Source organism: Hemitrygon akajei, chromosome 1, assembly GCF_048418815.1.
Source record: "Hemitrygon akajei chromosome 1, sHemAka1.3, whole genome shotgun sequence".
Lineage (NCBI taxonomy): Eukaryota > Metazoa > Chordata > Chondrichthyes > Myliobatiformes > Dasyatidae > Hemitrygon > Hemitrygon akajei.
The window spans coordinates 221,713,488-221,732,562 of record NC_133124.1 but is presented as its reverse complement, the minus strand read 5'-3'; the positions used below and the strand labels follow the sequence as shown (position 1 = coordinate 221,732,562).

Here is a 19,075-nt window from a genome sequence, read left to right as displayed (position 1 = left end):
AAATCAGTAATCAAATGACCAACCAAGCTAATCTGCTCGGTCTACGCAATGACTATATCCTTCCATTTCCCTCACATTCACGTGCCTATCTGAATGTCTTAGCAGTCTCTAATGTATCTACCTTTACCACCACCCCAGGCAACCATCATTCTCTGTGAAAGAAAGCTTGCCCTTCACATCTTTAAATAGATCCCCTTCTCAACTTAAATGTATGTCCTCTGGTATTGGACATTTCAATCCTGGGGAAAAAGATACTGTCTGCCTACTCTGCCTATGCCTTTTATATTCTTGTACATCTCTATCTGATCTCCACTCAGCATATGCCACTCCGGAGAAAATAATTCAAGTTTGTCCAACCTCTTGTTATAGCACATACCCTCTAATCCAGGTAACATTCTGGTAAACTCTTCTGTATCCTCTCCAAAGCCTCAACATCCTTCCTAAACAATACTCCAGATGTGACTTAAGTAGAGCCATATAAAGTTGCAACATAACCTCCTCATTTTTGAAAATGCCTTGATATATAAAGGCAAACGTGCCATAATCCCTTCTTAACCACCCTATCAGCACTTTCAGGGAGCTATGGACTTGGACCTGAAGATCCTATCCCCCTCCCTTTTTTAACAGTGTAAATTTTCTTTACATTTGTCTTGCCAAGATGCAACACTACAAATTTGTCAGTGTTAAACTTCATCTGCCACTTCTCTGTTGTTATATTAAAATTTGTAAAACATTAGATTAATGTCTGGAGGGTGAAATGACAATTTATAACTCATTCTGAATTCTTAGCGTGTGGGGTCTGTATGGCTGTTAATAGGTAATGTTTGCATAGTGTCTGTACAGTGTAAACACTGTTAATGTCTAGAATATTTACATTTAGCAGCTAAATCTTTTTTCGTCTCAAGCACCATTAACATGAGGAAAAGAAAGGGCATACAACAAAGCAAAAATTAGTGGGAAGATAGAGGATTGGGAAGTTTTTAAAAGCCTACAGAGAGCAACTAAAAAAAATCATTAGAAGAGAAAAGATGAAATATAAAAACAAGCTAGCAAATAATATCAAAATGGATAGTAAAAGTTTTTTCAAGTATGTTAAAAATAAAAGAAAAATGAGAGCGGACTTAGGACCGCTAGAAAATGAGGTAGGAGAAATAATGGGGGACAAGGAGATGGCTGATGAACTAAATGGGAATTTTGCATCAATCTTCACTGTGGAAGACACTAGCAGTATGCCTGATGTTTTAGTGTGTGAAGGATGAGAAGTGGGTGCAGTTACTGTTACAAGAGAGAAGGTGCTCAAAAAGCTGAAAGACCTAAAGGTACATAAGTCACCCAGACCAGAGAAACTGCACCCTAGGGTTCTGAAAGAGGTAGCGTTAGAGATTGTGGTAGCATTAGAAATGATCTTTCAAATATTATTGGACTCTGGCATGGTGTCAGAGGACTGGAAAAATGCAAATGTCACTCCACTCTTTAAGAAAGGGGAAGGCAGCAGAAAAGAAATTGTAGACCAGTTGGCCTGACCTCAGTGGATGGAAAGATGTTAGAGTCAATTGTTAAGGATCAGGTGATGCAGTACTTGGTGACACAGGACAGGATAGTACAAAGTCCACATGGTTTCCTTCAGGGAAAATCCTGCCTGACAAACCTGGTGGAATTCTTTGAGGAGATTACAAGTAGAATAGATAAAGGGGATGCAACATGTTGTATATTTAGACTTTCAGAAGGCCTTTGACAAGGTGCCACACATGAGGCTGCTTACCAAATTAAGAGCCCATGTTATTATAGGAAAGTTGCTAACATGGTTAGAGCATTGGCTGATTGCTAGGAGGCAATGAGTGGGAATAAAAAAATCCTCTTCTGGTTGGCTGCCAGTGACTGGTGGTGTTCTGCAGGGGTCGGGTGTTGGGACCACTTCTTTTTCTGCTGTATATAAATGATTTTGATAATGGAATAGATGGCTTTGTTGTCAAGTTTGCAGATGATACGAAGATTGGTGGAGGGGCAGGTGGTGTTGAGGAAACTGGTAGGATGCAGAAGGACTTAGATTTGGAGAATGGGCAAGAAGTGGCATCAAATGTTGCGGGAAGAAGGCCGGGAACTGGGGTTGAGGAGGAGAAGAAGAAAAAAAGGATCAGCCATGATTGAATGGTGGAGCAAACTTGATGGGCCAGATGGCCTAATTCCGCTTGTGTCTTGTGTCTGTTAATGACTAAATGGCAAGTTGCCTTGATGGATTTTTGTTTGGATTTGGGCTTATCACTTATATGTAATATTAATGCCCTTTTGTAAGTCCAATGTGTCCAAAACATTGGTGGACTATTGGTTTAGACATTGTAGCGATTTCTCGTCATCTATTTGTCCACAGATGTTTTGGACACAATATTTATGAGTGTATGTTGAACACTGTTAATGGACCTTCTCCAAAGTCTCGACATCCTTTCTATAGTGAGAGAGCAGAATGGTAGGCAATACTCCAGATGTGGCCTAACTAGAGTTTTATAAAGCTGCAACATAACCTAACTTTTGAGTTCAGTGCCTCAACTAGTAAAGTCAAACATGCCCTATGCTTTCTTAACCATCCTTTCAGGGAGTTATGAATTTGGGCCCTAAGATCCCTCTACTCATCTAAATTGTTATGGGTATTGTCTTTAACAGTGTACAGTCTCTTGACCAACCAAGATGCAACCCTTCACATTTGGCCAGGTTATACTCCACCAGCCATTTCTCCACCCATTTCTGCAACTGATCTATATCCCGCTCTATTCTTTGTCAGTCTTCTATACTATCCACAACACAACCAATCTTCATATCATCTGCAAGTTCACTAACCCACCCATTTACATTTTCATCCACATTATTTATTTACACCACAAACACCAGCGGTCCCAGTACTGATCTCTGCTGAAAACCCCTAATCACAGACCTCCAGCTAGAAAAAGTCCCTTCAACTACTGCTCTCTGTTTTCTAAAAGTAAGCCCGTTCTGAACCCACTCTTCCAATTCACCATGGATCCCATGCATGTTGATCTTCTGGTTGAGCCCCCCATGAGGGACTTCGTCAAATGCTTTATTAAATTCCATGTCAATGTGGTAAAATCCATGTAGAAATGGCACTGATGTCATTAATCACACTGGAGCAGGGGTTCCCAATCTTTTTTATGCCATGGACTCTTACCATTAACAGCGAGGTCTGTGGACCTCAGGTTGGGAACCCCTCCCTGCACTGGAGGAATCTCTTGTATCAGCTTCCTTCGGTTCCTCATTAAAGTGCATCACACAGAGCTTCCTGTGTCCTGTGGGAAGAGTAAATGTGTCCATGTCCTGGGCTGGCCATATTCTTTAGATAGATAGATAGATAGATACTTTATTCATCCCCATGGGGAAATTCAACTTTTTTTCCAATGTCCCATACACTTGTTGTAGCAAAACTAATTACATACAATACTTAACTCAGTAAAAAAATATGATATGCATCTAAATCACTATCTCAAAAAGCATTAATAATAGCTTTTAAAAAGTTCTTAAGTCCTGGCGGTAGAATTGTAAAGCCTAATGGCATTGGGGAGTATTGACCTCTTCATCCTGTCTGAGGAGCATTGTATCGATAGTAACCTGTCGCTGAAACTGCTTCTCTGTCTCTGGATGGTGCTATGTAGAGGATGTTCAGAGTTATCCATAATTGACCGTAGCCTACTCAGCGCCCTTCGCTCAGCTACCAATGTTAAACTCTCCAGTACTTTGCCCACGACAGAGCCCGCCTTCCTTACCAGCTTATTAAGACGTGAGGCGTCCCTCTTCTTAATGCTTCCTCCCCAACACACCACCACAAAGAAGAGGGCGCTCTCCACAACTGACCTATAGAACATCTTCAGCATCTCACTACAGACATTGAATGACGCCAACCTTCTTAGGAAGTACAGTCGACTCTGTGCCTTCCTGCACAAGGCATCTGTGTTGGCAGTCCAGTCTAGCTTCTCGTCTAACTGTACTCCCAGATACTTGTAGGTCTTAACCTGCTCCACACATTCTCCACTAATGATCACTGGCTCCATATGAGGCCTAGAAAAGGAAACACATAGTGGCCAAGGTGTCTGTTTCCATACTGTGTCTGTGACTCTGACAGACCAGTCCATAGTAACCACATTCCCTGCTCACTCTCCCCACATTCCTGCATCTGTTACTCCTTCAAAAGATATAATAGTCCGTACAGCACATAGTGGGCATCAAAACTTGCTATAATCTTTCCCTACTCCATTGAACTTCTAATTTTAAAAATCTCTGAAACCTTTCTATGCATTCTGCAGTTTAATGCTGGTTGTAAGTCAAACCAGGGTATATTTTGTAATGTCAATTGTCAAGCTGTAGGGAGTGTTGTAGAACAGAGCGATCTACAAGTACAAGTGCATAGTTTGTTGAAAGCAACATCGCAAGTAGGAAAGGTGGTGAAGAAGATGTTTGCCATGCTGACCTTCATCAGTCAGGGCAGCGAATATAGGAGTTAGGAGGTTGTGCTACATTTGTATAGGACATTTGATGAGACTAATTTTGGAATATTGTGTACAGCTTGGTCACCTTATTATAGGAAAGACACAATTGTACTGGAAGTAGTGCAGTCAAGATTTATGAGGATGCCAAGATATGGTGCCTATAAAAAGCATTTACACCCCTTTGGTAGTTTTCATGTTTTACTGTTTTACAACGTTGAATCACAGTGGATTTAATTGGCTTTTTTGACATTGATCAACAGAGAAAGACTTCTGTGTCAAAGTGAAAATAGATATCTACAAAGCAATCTAAATTAATTACAAATATAAAACAAAATAATTGATAGCACAAGTATTCACCCCCTTCAAGTCAGTATTTAGTAGATGTACCTTTGGCAGCACTTACAGCATTGAATCTTTGTGGATAGGTCTCTATCAGCTTTGCACATCTGGATACTGCAAGTTTCCCCCATTCTTCTTTATAAAACTGCCAAAGCTCTGTCAGATCGCATAGGGATTATTAGTGACAAACATCGTGTCACTCTAGGCTTGACAAGAAGCTCAGAGACCTCGGCCTTCACCCTGCTTTGTGTAGCTGGATCCTGGATTTCCTGTCAGATCGCTGCCAGGTGGTAAGAGTGGGCTCCCTCACCTCTGCCCCTCATCACAGGTGCCTCTCGGGGCTGTGTACTAAGCCCCCTCCTTTACTCTCTGTATACCCATAACTGTGTCACCACCCACAGCTCCAACCTGCTAATTAAGTTTGCTGATGACACTACACTGATTGGCCTAATCTCAAATAATAATGAGGCAGCCTACAGAGAAGAAGTCATCACCCTGATACAGTGGTGTCAAGATAACAACCTCTTGCTCAATGTCGCAAAAACAAAGGAGCTGGTTGTGGACTACAGGAGGAATGGAGACAGGGTAGCCCCTATTAACATCAGTGGATTTGGGGTTGAGAGAGTAAACAGCTTTTCTCACATGGTCTGTACATACCGTCTGTGTGGTGAAAAAGGCACAACATTTTGGTGTGGACCCCAGAATTCTAAGAACTTTCTGAGGGGCACAATTGACAGCATCCTGACTGGCTGCATCACTGCCTGGTATGCGAACTGTATTTCCCTCAATCGCAGGACTCTGCAGAGAGTGGTGCAGACAGCCCAGCACATCTGTAGATGTGAACTTGCCACTATTCAGGACATTTACAGAGACAAATGTGTAAAAAGGGCCCGTAGGATCATTGGGGACCCAAGTCACCCCAACCACAAACTGTTCTAGCTGCTACCATCCGGGAAACAATAAAAGCCAGGACCAACAGGCTCCAGGACAGCTTCTTCCACTGAGCCATCAGACTGCTTAACATGCTGACACAACTGTATTTCTTTGTTATAGTGACTATCCTGTTGTACATGCTATTTATTATAAATTACTATAAATTACACATTGCACATTTAGATGGAGATGTAAAGATTTTTATTCCTCATGTATATGAAGGATATAAGCTTTGGTGTTATGCTTTGGGCCAATGTCTTGCTGGAAAGCAAATAGTCTCCAAGTCGCAGTTCTCTTGCAGACTGCATCATATTTTCCTCCAGGATTTCCCTGTATTTTGCTGCATTCATTTTACCCTCTACTTTCACAAGCCTTCCAGAGCCTGCTGCAGTGAAGCATCCCCACAGCATGATGCAGCCATCACCATGCTTCACGGTAAGGATGGTGTGTTTTTGATTATGTGTGGTATTTGGCTTACGCCAAACATGTCATTTAGTCTGATGGCCAAAAAGCTCAACTTTGGTTTCATCAGACCAAAGAACCTTCTTCCAGCTGACTTCAGCCAAGATTTTAAGATTTTTTTCAACTGTAGTTTTCTCTTTGCCACTCTTCCATAAAGCTGCAACTGGTGAAGCACCCGGGCAACAGTTGCTGTATACACAAATAACTACTTATGCAATTAATTAGTTTGTGTTTTACATTTGTAATTAATTTAAATCACTTCCTAGAGATCTGTTTTCACTTTGACATGAGTCTTTTTTCTGTTGATCAGTATCAAAAAAGGCAAATTAAATCCACCTTGATTCAATGTTGTAAAACAATAAAAGATGAACATTTCCTGGGCGGTGCATACTTTTTATAGGCACTGTAGCTCAGAGGCCTGAGTTTTTGGGAGAAATTGAGCAGGCTTGATATGTAGGATACCGAGGGATGACCTTCCAGAGGTGAGTAAAAACTTAAGGGTTATCAGTAGGGTCTTTTTCCCAGGAAAGGGGAACTTAAAAGAAAGCTAGAGAGCATAGGTTTGAGTAAAGAGGTGAAAGAGTTTAAATGGATCGGAAGGGAACTCCTTCACACAGTGGGTAATGCATATGTATATGAAGTATATATGGAACAAGCTAACAGAGGAAGGTACAATAGCAACATTAAAAAGAACTTTGGTGAAATACATGGGCAGGAGGAGTTTAGAGAGATATGGGCTAAACACGGGCAAATGAGACTAACATGCTGGGCATCATAGTCAACATGGATGATTTGGGCCGAAGGGCCTGATTCCATGCTGCATTACTCTGACTCATTGTTTTGTTGTTTTTCCCTAGGATTATCCCAAACTCAGTCAGTCTTACTATTCCTTGTTAGAAGTTCTCACTCAAGACCACATGAATTTTATAGCCAGTCTGGAGCCCCACGTTATCATGTACATTCTGTCCTCCATTTCAGAAGGTCTCACTGCACTGGGTGAGTAAATCGCTTTTTTTATTGATATGGCTGAAGTCCTTGTTTTACTTTCTTGTATGTCCCTCAACATGGGAACAGTGTCCAAGCCAAGCTTGTCATAACTCCCTGCCAACAATATCGTGATCTGCTTCTCTCTGGGTTTTTCATTCATCAAGCTTGGAACATCTGCCAAGAGGGCCAGTTCCAAGTCGTGGTCTCCTGCTGGGACCAATTTACTGGGCTCATCTGCTCTACCGCTATAGGCCTGGAGATAGCAGAAGGTTGTTCAATGCAAGCTAAGAAAAATATGGTTAAATAAGTACAATGATAACAGCTAGATGATTGATTTGGTTGTCCATCATATCCGACGGTGATAGAGAAACCTGTCCTGGTGAGTTTTTAAAGGGGAAAACCCATTGCACTGGGGTACTTCTACTCTCTGAACTTGGAGGTTTGGATTCAGGACTGTGAGTAGTATTCATAACTGAGATATTGTGTGGTTGCAGTGGATGACCATGATTACTTCTGTGCCTTGTCATGCCCTTCGTTCTCCACAAGGTATTCCAGAACCATGTTCATGTTAGGTATCACTGTAGATCTCATCAGCCCAGTTTGACTTTAATGTTAGGACAGATGTGTCCCTATCTCACTGGGGTGTGTAGGAAGTCCATCAGCTACCTTCACCATGTTTAGCCCACCTGTCGAAGTGGTGTATAGGGGTGTGGCCACTGTTGCATGTAAATAGCTACTTAGAGCCACAGGAAAGAATTGGATGTCCAGTGGGGACCAAAGGTGACTGCGCTGCTCCAGCAAGGACACAGGAAGCCCCTTCACCAGAGGTGCTGCCACTCCCTGGATACGCTATACAGATAATGTGTTTGAAGATAAATACTAGTTATGACATGCTTCCATTAATGAACCTTAATGTTAGTTGGAGGTGGTTGAATGAACTTTGGTTTAAGTCTCTTGACTATGCAAGCTCCCTCAGTAGTACTGTGCAAGTGCTAGTCCGAATCAAATACTCCAGCAGACCAAAGGTACAAGTGCAGTATACTGAACCACACTGAATCAGAATCATGACTATAAATCATTGAAGTGTGGTTGCGCATAACGTGCTACTAAAGAAACACACGGAGGCAGAGAGAGCTGAACTCAGAACGCCTTTACTGATTCAAGATCGCGCGCGTAAATCTCCCATGGGCCCCTGCGACCCGCAGGGCAGACTAATGTCAGACTGACCCGGAAGGTCTGCCCCAAGCGGGTAGTTCCAAACGTGATACCGCGTGCCTGCCTGCGGCTCCCAATGGCGGTTCGAGTCCCGTGTGTGCGGGCGGCCACCCCCCCCCCCCCCCCCCAGAAACGTCCATTGGGGGAATGGAGCCCCCAGTCTGTGTGGCTGGCCTCGCTGGCACGGTGCGGGTACCCTCACTGGTTGCTCAATGTCCAAGTGCGCCGGTTTGAGGCGGTCCACTGTAAAAGTCTCTTCCTGGCCACCCACCTCCACGACACACGTGGATCCGTTGTGCCAGATCACCTTGAAGGGTCCCTCGTACAATCGCTGTAGAGGTGACCTGTGCATGCCCTTGCTAATAAAAACATACTCACAGTCTTAGAGGTCTTTAGGGGTGAAGGATGACATGGGACCATGCCTGGAGGTCGGGACCAGTGCCAGGGTCCCTACCTTGTCCGGCAGCCTTGTTAGCACCACTGCTGGAGTTTCTTCCGAACCTCAGGCCTCTGGTACAAACTCGCCTGGGACCGTCAGGGGGGCGTCGTAGACCAATTCCACCGAGGAGGTGTCCAGGTCCTCCTTGGGGGCTGTGCGGATGCCCAGTAGGACCCAGGGAAGCTCATCTGTCCAGTTGGGGCCCCTGAGGCGCGCCATCCAGGCCGACTTGAGATGCCGGTGGAATTGCTCTACCAAACTGTTGGACTGGGGATGGTACGCTGTGGTGTGATGCAGCTGGGTGCCCAGGAGCTGCGCCGGTGCTGTCCACAAACCAAACGTGAACTGCGCCCCTCTGGTAGAGGTGATGTCCATTGGAAGGCTGAACCTGGCGATCCAGTTTGCAATGAGCGTCCTGGCACAGGACTCAGTGAACGTGTCTGAGCGGTACGGCTACTGGCCATCTGGTGAACCTATCTACCATGGTAAAGATATACCTGGCACCCCGGGAGACTGGCAGGGGGCCAACAATGTCCATGTGGATGTGTTGGAACCTCCTGTGCGCCAGTTGGAACTGCTGGAGGGGAGCCTTCACATGCCGCTGGACTTTGGAGGTCTGGCAGTGTACGCAGATCCTGGCCTAGTGTCCGACCTGTTTGCGCAAACCGTGCCAGACGAATCTGTCCGCTACCAGTTCGATGGACGCCCAGATGGATGGGTGGGCCAGGTCGTGCAGCGTGTTGAACACCTGGCGCCTCCATGCTGCTGGTACCATGGGTCGGGGTTTGCCAGTAGACACGTCGCACAGGAGTCGATCCGCTGTTGGGCTGATGGAGCCATCCTCCAACTGGAGCCCCGAAACGGCGGTGCGGTAAGCCGGGATCTCAGTGTCCGGGCATTGTGCTTCCGCCAGTGCTGCGTAGTCTATTCCTGAGGACGATATGCCTACTGAGTGGAGGCAGGGGGAGAGTGTGTCGGCAACGATGTTCTTCCCTGCGATGTCGCAGATGTCCGTGGTGAATTCTGAAATAAAGGACAGATGCCTCTGCTGCCGAGCCGACCATGGGTCCGATACCTTGGCCAGTGCGAAGGTGAGGGGCTTGTGGTCCGTATACACAGTGAACTCCCTTCCATCGAGGAAGTACCGGAAATGCCGGACAGCCAGGTAGAGCGCTAGCAACTCTCTCGAAAGCACTGTACCTCACCTCTGGTGGCTGTAGGTGCTGGCTGAAGAAAGCGAGTGGTCGCCACTGGTCCTTGACGAGCTGCTCTAGGACTCCGCCGACTGCCATGTCGGAAGCATCGACTGTGAGTGCTGTGGGTACATCGACTCTTGGGTGCACTAGGAGGGCTGCCTTTGCCAGCGCCTCCTTGGCCTGTTTGAATGCCTCCGTGTACTACGTGTCCCATGCCACTTCTTTGGCCTTGCCGGCCATCAGGCTGAACAAGGGTCTCATGATGCGGGCCGCTGCCGGCACGAACTGATGATAAAAGTTGACCATCCCTACGAACTCCTGCAGGCCCTTAACCGTGCTGGGCTTGGGGAACTGGCGGATGGCCTGGATCTTGTCTGGTAGGGGAACTGCGCCATGTTGGTTGACTCTGTGGCCCAAGAAGTCGATCTCTGTCAGCCTGAACTGGCACTTCGCCGGATTGATTGCCAGTCCGTGGTCGCTCAGGCATTGGCGGAGCTGGTGTAAATGTGCCACGTGCTTTTGGTGTGAACTGCTGGCCACCAGGATATCGTCCAAATAAATGAAAATGAAATCCAGGCCACATCCCACCGAGTTTGGGCTGCATTCTTGAGACTGAAAGGCATCCTCAGGAATTCGAACAAGCCGAACGGGGTGATGAGAGCTGTGTTGGGCATGTCATCGGGGTGCACTGGGATCTGATGGTATCCCCTGACCAGGTTGATTTTGGAGAAGATGGTCACTCCGTGCTGGTTTGCTGTGAAGACCTGGATGTGGGGTACCGGGTATCTGTCAGCGGTTGTGGCATTGTTGAGCCTTCTGTAGTCTCCGCAAGGCCTCCATCCTCCTGCGGACTTGGGCACCATGTGCAGCGGGGATGCCCACGGGCTGTCTGAGCGGCGTACGATTCCCATCTTACGGAACTCTTCCTTGGCGAGGTGGAGCTTGTCGGGTGGGAGCCTGCGAGCTCAGGCGAGCAGCGGCGGTCCTTGCATGGGACCGTACTTGGGGTCCACCTTGGAGAACTGCGGGGTGACTATGGAGGGGAATTCCGCTAACACCCTGGCGAAGTCGTTACCCAAGAGGGTCACGGAATCCAGGTGGAGGTCCAGTAGCTTAGCTTCTCTGAGCTGGAAAGTCTGGAACGTCTCGGCATGGACCAAACGCCGGCCTTTTAGGTCGACCAGGAGGTAGTTGGCTCGTAGGAAATCTGCCCCTAGTAGTGGCTGTGACACCGCTGCCAACGTGAAAGTCCAAGTGAAACGGCTGGACCCGAAATGCACTGAAATAGTTCACGGACTGTACGTCAAAATACTGGTGCCATTTGCAGCGGTGAGTTCGGGGCCTGGGACCGCGTTACGAGTGTCCATGTTCGAGGGGGGTAGTACGCTGACTTCGGCCCTGGTGTCTACCAGGAAGCGCTGCCTGGAGTGTTGGTCCCAGAGGTACAGGAGGCTGACTTAGTGGCCAGCCATCATAGCCAGTAGCGACGGCTGGCCCCGACGTTTCCCGGAAAAGCACATAGTGGATGGCAGCGGCGCGCGGCTGAACCCCATCTTTGGTGATAGAAACACCATTGTTCCGAACTTTTGTCTTTTTCCCCCGTGGGTCCCGACAGCTTCGGTTGCGAGGACTGGGCTTTAGGGTGCGCGATTGTGGCTAGGCCAATGGAGGCTGCTCTACGTTGCTTGCTCGGCGAAAGGACATCTGCTTCAGCCGTGAACCTGCATGGATCGCTGAAATCCTCACTCACGAGGAGGAGGCGAATGTCCTCTGGCATTTGCTCGAGGAACAACTGTTCAAATAAAAGGCATGGCTTATGGCCATCCATAAGCGCCAGCATATCATTCATGAGCTCGGATGGCGTGTGGTCGCCCAGGCCGTCCATGTGTAGGAGCTGCGCGGGATTTAGTGGCGGGAGAATCGGAAGGTATGGATCAGGAGCACCTTAAGCTTAGTGTACCTGTCCTTCGTTGGTGGCTGGCGTAGGAAGTCGGTGATCCGGCCTGCCGTCTCCTGGTCGAGCGTGCTGACCACGTAGTAGTACCGTGTGGCATCGGCTGTAATGTCTCTGATATTGAACTGGGCTTCAGCCTGCTCGAACCAAACGTGGGGCTGAGTGGCCCAGAAAGTTGGGAGCTTCAGAGAGACCGTGCTGTGCGAGTTGCTCAAACTCATGGCTGGTTGCTGAGTCGCCGGCTTCAGACGCCGTCTGGAACGTTGGGGTCACCAATGTAGTCGTGCATAATGCGCTACTAAAGAAACATGGAGGCAGAGAGAGCTGAACTCAGAATGCCTTTACTGATTCAAGATCGCGCGCTTAAATTTCCCCTCCCATGGGCCCCTGCAACCTGCGGGGCGAACATGTCGTCAGACTGTCCCCGGAAGGTACGCCCCGAGCGGGTAGTTCCAAACGCGCTACCACGTGTCTGCCCGCGGCTCCTGATGGCGGTTCGAGTCCCGCATGTGCGGGCCGCCACAGGAGCACAATTTTCAACTCGGCCAATCGAGTCTGCTCAATCATTCCACCATAGCTGATTTGTTATCCTTCTCAACCCTGTTCTCCTACCTTCTCTCTGTAACCTTTGACGTCCTGTCCAACCAAGAACCTATCAACCTCTGCTTTAAGTATACTCAGTGCCTTGGCAACTGTTCTATGGCAATGAATTCACAGATCCACCACCCACTACCTAAACAAATTCCACACCTCTGTTCTAAATGGATGCCCCTCTATTCTGAGGCTGTGTCCTCTGGTCCTAGACTCACCCACTATAGGAAACATCCTTTCCACATACATTCTGTCTTGGCCTATTCGATAAGTTTCAATGAAATCCCCCACCCCATTTTTCTAAACTCCAGAGAGTACAGCCCAAGAACCATCAAATGCTCTTCATACATTAGCCTTTTCTTTCCTGGAAGAAAATTCTCGTAAACCTTCTCTGGACCGTCTCTAATGCCAGTACATCTTTTCTTCGATAAGGGGCCCAAACTGTTCACAATACTCCAGATGCAGTCTGACCAGTGCCTTATAAAGCCTCAGCATCACATCCTTACTCTAGTCCTCTAACATTGCAGTTGGCTTCCTTACCACGGACTAATCCTGCAAGTTAACCTTTAGGGAATCCTGCACAATGATTCCCAAGTCCCTTTGCACCTCTAATTTTTGAATTTCTCCAGTTTTTAAATAGTTCTATGCCTTTATTCATTCTACCAAAGTGCATGATCATACACTTCCCAACACTTCTTAGCCCATTCTCCCAATCTGCAAGTCCTGCAGACTCCCTGCTTCCTCAACACTACCTGCCTCTCCACCTATCTTCATATTGTCTGCAAACTTGGCCACAAAGCCATCAATTCCATCATCCACATAGTTGACATATAACGTAGAAAGAAGTGGTCTCAACACCAACCTCTGCAAAACACCACTTGTCACCGGCAGCCAGAAAAGGTCCCCTTTATTCTCACTCTTTGCCTCCTATCAATCAGCCAATCTCCTATCCATGCTAGTATCTTTCTTGTAATACCATGGTTTCTTAGCTTGGGTTTAGCAGCCTCATGTGGGGCACTTTGTCAAAGGTCTTCTGAAAATGTGCTGTAGGTTTTCTATGTTTCTAACATCTCTAACAAAGCTGCCAGCAAAGATATTGGTCCCCCTCGGGCTCAGGTGTAACCCTTCCTTTTTGTACAGGCCATACCTTCCCCACAAGAGTTCCCAAGGATCTAGAAATCTGAAACACTGCCCCTACACTACTACAGCCACACATTCATCTGTACCGCTATCCTATTCCTGCCTTGACTAGCACAAGGCATTGAGAGTAATCCAGAGATTACTACCTTGTAAGTCCTGTTCTTCAACCTGTTCCCTAACTCCCTAGACTCACTCTGCAATTCAGTGCCCTTTCTGCTGATGAAGTCATCAGGGAGACCATTAGGAAGCCCTCTGTTGGTCAGGGTTGACCATGGATATTGCATCCTAGCTGTCTAGATACACAAACTAGGGCAGTACAAGCTGTTGCCGATCCAGCAGGCACCTCCTTTCTACATAGCTGTTGAATCCCAATGAATGGCAGAGACAATATAATTCAGCACCAGCAGCGTTGCAGAATTTGCCAGTCTGCGTTTATCTCAGGTGGGATTGCTGCAGATTTTTTTTCTTGGGGTTTACTCCTGAAGCCTTCCCCATGAGTGGGTATAGCCTTAAAGCAGTGGAGGTTTGATATCAGAAGTTTCCTTCTCCTGGTGGATGAGCCGCCAACCACGGCTGATGAGCCCCATCTGCCCGAAGCAATTGGTTTTGAGGCACCAGTAACCCACTTTTGCCCCTTCTGTCAGTAGGAACAGTTCCACCGGGCTTAGTAGCTAAGCCACAAATGAAGACCAGGAGCTGGAATTGAAGGTCAGAAGCTGTTGGGAATATTTAATAGGTAGTAGGACCTTATCCTCAATACCTCCCCTGGTACATAACAACCTTAAGGAACCAATGAAGGCTGTTTGGTACCCTGAAATCCCACATCTTACAGGGGGAGCATTCCACTGCCAGAACAACCATCCTGCCTACACTTGTTATACCTCCAGCCTCTCAAACTGAAGTTCTAGCCTGCAGCCGCCTGACCGTCCACATAATGACTGATCTGCTGAAACCTCACTTCTTTTTATTGCTCTTGCTAATTAACTCCAGTTACTATTAACCCAAGCAATCTCCTGCTCCACAGATAAGTCCCGAAAGATTTATTATCACTGACATGTCATAAATTTAGTTGTGCAGCAGTGCAGTGCTACAGTGGCATGCAAAAGTTTGGGCAACCCTGGTCAAAATTTCTGTTACTGTGAATAGCTAAGCGAGTAAGACGACCTGATTTCCAAAAGGCATAAAGTTAAAGATGACACATTTCTTTAATATTTTAAGCAAGGTTACTTTTTTATTTCCATCTTTTACAGTTTCAAAATAACAAAAGGAAAAGGGCCCGAAGCAAAAGTTTGGGCACCCTACATGGTCAGTACTTAGTAACACTCCCTTTGGCAAGTATCACAGCTTGTAAATGCTTTCTGTAGCCAGCTAAGAGTCTTTCAATTCTTCTTGGGGGATTTTTGCCCATTCTTACTTGCAAAAGGCTTCTAGTTCTGTGAGATTCTTGGGCCGTTTTGCATGCACTGCTGTTTTGAGGTCTGTCCACAGATTTTCGATGATGTTTAGGTTGGGGGACTGTGAGGGCCATGGCAAAACCTTCGGCTTGCGCCTCAAGGTAGTCCATTGTGGATTTTGAGCTGTGTTTAGGATCATTATCCTGTTGTAAAAGCCATCTTCTTTTCATCTTCAGCTTTTGTACAGATGATGTGATGTTTGCTTCCAGAATTTGCTGGTATTTAATTGAATTCATTCTTCCCTCTACTAGTGAAATGATCCCCATGCCACTGGCTGCAACACAAGCTCAAAGCATGATCGATCCACCCCTGTGCTTAACAGTTGGAGAGGTGTTCTTTTCATGAAATTCTGCACCCTTTTTTCTCTAAACATTCCTTTGCTCATTGCGGCCAAAAAGTTCCATTTTAAATTCATCATTCTAACAGGACTTGTTTCCAAAATGCATCAGGCTTGTTTAGATGTTCCTTTGCAAACTTCTGATGCTGAATTTCGTGGTGAGGACACAGGAAAGGTTTTCTTCTGATGACTCTTCCATGAAGGTCATATTTGTGCGGGTGTCACTGCACAGTAGAACAGTGCACCACCACTCCAGAGTCTGCTGAAGGTCTTTTGCAGTCAAATGGGGGTCTTGATTTGCCTTTCTAGCAATCCTATGAGTAGTTCTCTGGGGAAGTTTTCTTGGTCTTCCAGACCTCAACTTGACCTCCACCGTTCCTGTTAACTGCCATTTCTTAATTACATTATGAACTGAAGAAATGGCTACCTGAAATGCTTTGCTATCTTCTTATAGCCTTCTGCTTTGTGGGTATCATTTATTTTAATTTTCAGAGTGCTAGGCTGCTGATTGTTGGGACAAGGTTTGAGGGGTCAGGGTATTTATAAAGCTTTGAAATTTGCATCACCTAGCCATTCCTAACGATGACTGTGAACAAGCCATAGCCCTAACAAGCTAATTAAGGTCTGAGACATTGGTAAAAGTTATCTGAGAGCTCAAATCTCTTGGGGTGCCCAAACTTTTGCATGGGGCTGCTTTCCTTTTTTTCACTCTAAAATTGTACAAAACAAAAATAATACACTACTCTTGCTTAAAATGTTGAAAAGAATGTTTCATCTTTAACTTTATGACTTTTGGAGATCAGTTCATCTTCTTCTGACTTAACTGTTCACAGTAACAGAAATTTTGACCAGTGGGGTGCCCTCTTTTTCCGGGGGTGTCTATAGATGTGGCTTGTTGGCCTCTCGCTAATCCTGGACCCAGCAGTAAGAAAACCACCTTTTCTCAAGTTCCATATGTCTAGGGTAGATATGACTTGCATCCCACCAAACCCAAAAGGTTGGGGATATCTCACCCACCCAAACCCCGGTTTGCGTCAACACTGTGTAATAGTGGCCCTTATGCAATCGCCTGTCAGAATAACAGACTGTACACTTCATACAATTATTGAGAAAGTATATTTATGAATGTTAACTTAACCAAAAAGTTATTAAAGAAAAGGAAAAAAAGTGAAAGGGGCCCATCATAATTAAAACAGTCAAATGTGCACAGGTAGGAACTCAAATCTTCCAAAAGCCAATGTGGCCAATGTACTCACAAAGCCATCTCCCTATTCACCAATCACCGATAGAACTTCCCCTCTTGGGATCCATTCAATCATGCATTCCCGTGGATCAAACCCTACGGCCGATTCTCTTGAGTTCCTTCTCTCTCCATCTCCCACGGGAAAAAAGACCTCAACCCACCTCCGTGTCCATCACAAAACCTCTCCCCCGCCACCCCACCCCAGTGTTCTCTAGAACCTTCTTCCAGTTCCACCATCCAGATTGGATCATACAACTTTCCTAAGCATGAGCATCACAACCCCTTATTTTTAATGGTAATCCAAATACCCTGTACTACCAGCAGAACACACTGCTTCTACAGAAAAACCATTATTTGAAATGCCCTACAACACTAGCAGTAAAAACTTTCCCAGGGCATTAGATAATATACATGTATTAAATAAGTACTGTAAAAAGAGAGCAAAGGTAGTGAAGTGATATTTTCCTGCCCAAGAAGTAACTTGGATCATCTCCATCTTGCCAACTGGCACACTGGTCCATAGCAACAGTCTTCATTCAACCATGGAATATCTGGACAGCAAAGATGCATACATCAGGATGCTCTTGATCTGACTATAGCTCAGCTTTCAATGCCATCATCCCTTCAAAACTAATCAATAAGCTTCAAGACCTTAGCCTCAATACCCCTTTGTGCAATTGGATCTTCAATTTCCTCACTTGCAAACTGAGTTAGTTCAGATTGGCAACAATAGTTCCTCCACAATCTCCATCAGCACAGGTGTACCGCAAGGCTATGTGCTTAACCCCCTGGTCTATTCACTTTACACTTAAGACTGTGTAGCTAAGCACAGCTCCAATGCCATATTTAAGTTTGCTGATGACACCACTGTCACTGGCCGAATCAGAGGTAGTGATGAATCAACATATAGGAGGGTGTTTAGAAATCCGGCTGAGTGGTGGCACAACAACAACTCTTACTCAATATCAGTTAGACTAAGAAACTGATTACTGACTTACAGAGGAGGAAATCGGAGGTCCATAAGCCAGTCCTCAGTGGAGGATCAGCAACTTTAAATTCTTTGATGTTATTATTTCAGAGGACCTGTCCTGGGCCCAGCACCAAAATTCAACTACGAAAAAAGCATGGCAGTGCCTCCACTTCCTTAGGAATTTGCAATGATTCTGCGCTTGTATTCACTAGAATTCAGAAGAATGAGGAGTGACCACATTGAAACCTATTGATGGTGAAAGACCTCGATAGAGTGGATGTTTCCTATGGTGAGAGAGGCGAAGACCAGAGGGGCCAGCTTCGGAATAGAGAGTCACCCTTTTAGAATGGAGATGAGGAGGAATTTTTTTTTAGCTAGAGTGGTGAATCCGTGGAATTCTCTGCCACAGGCACCTGTGGAGGCCAAGTCTTTGTGTTTATTTATATTGATAGATTTTTGATTGGTCATGGCATGAAGGGGTATGGAGAGAGGTCAGGAGTTGAGGCTGCAGGAAAATTGGATCGGCCATGATGAAATGATGGAGCAGACTTAATGGACCAAATGGCCCAATTCTGCTCTATATCTTATGGTCTTAAGGTCTTACAGTTTTATCATTTTAAAGGACCTGTCCTGGGCCCAACATGTAAGTACTGTGCAAAACTCTTAGGCACATGTATATAACTAGGGTGCTTAAGACTTTTGCACAGTACTGTATTTGTATGCTTCCCACTCCCTCCCCTCTCCTTGCCCCCTTCCCACTGTCAGTCCACAATACAGACCCGTATCAGAACCAAGTTTATCATTACTCACATATGGCATGAAATGTTTTTTCTTGTTTTAGCAGCAGCAGTGCAGTACAGAAAATACTACAGTACTGTGCAAAAGTCTAAGGCACCCTAGCTCTATCTATCTATATATATATAAAAGACTGCACAGTACTCTATGTGCAATTATGAAGAATGCATGACTGTACTTCTGCTTCCTAAGCAGTGTGCAAAGATTTGGCATAACATCTATAACTTTGACTAACTTCTATGATGTGTCATGAAGAGTGTATTGACTGATTATATCACATCCTGATTTGGAAGCACCAATGCCCTTGAATAGAAAATCCTGCAAAAAAGTGGTGGATACGGCCCAGTCCATCAGCGGTAGAACCCTCCCCACCATTGAGCACTGTCACAGGATAGCAGCATCCATCATCAGGGACTGCCACCATCCAGGTCATGCTGTCTTCTCACTGCTGTCATCAGGAAGAAGGTACAGGAGCCTCAGGACTCTTAACTCCAGGTTCAGGAACAGTTATTACCCCTCAACCATTAGGT

General features: G+C 45.9%; 1 protein-coding gene across 1 annotated transcript in view; it reads left to right on the top strand.

Moving 5' to 3' along the window:
- xpo7 (exportin 7) overlaps positions 1–19,075 on the top strand; it is a 191,711-nt gene that overhangs the window by 160,461 nt on the left and 12,175 nt on the right. The window contains exon 24 of the mRNA XM_073061943.1: positions 7,082–7,220. Within this exon, the coding sequence (XP_072918044.1) occupies positions 7,082–7,220 (139 nt within the window). The remainder of the gene's footprint in view (positions 1–7,081; positions 7,221–19,075) is intronic.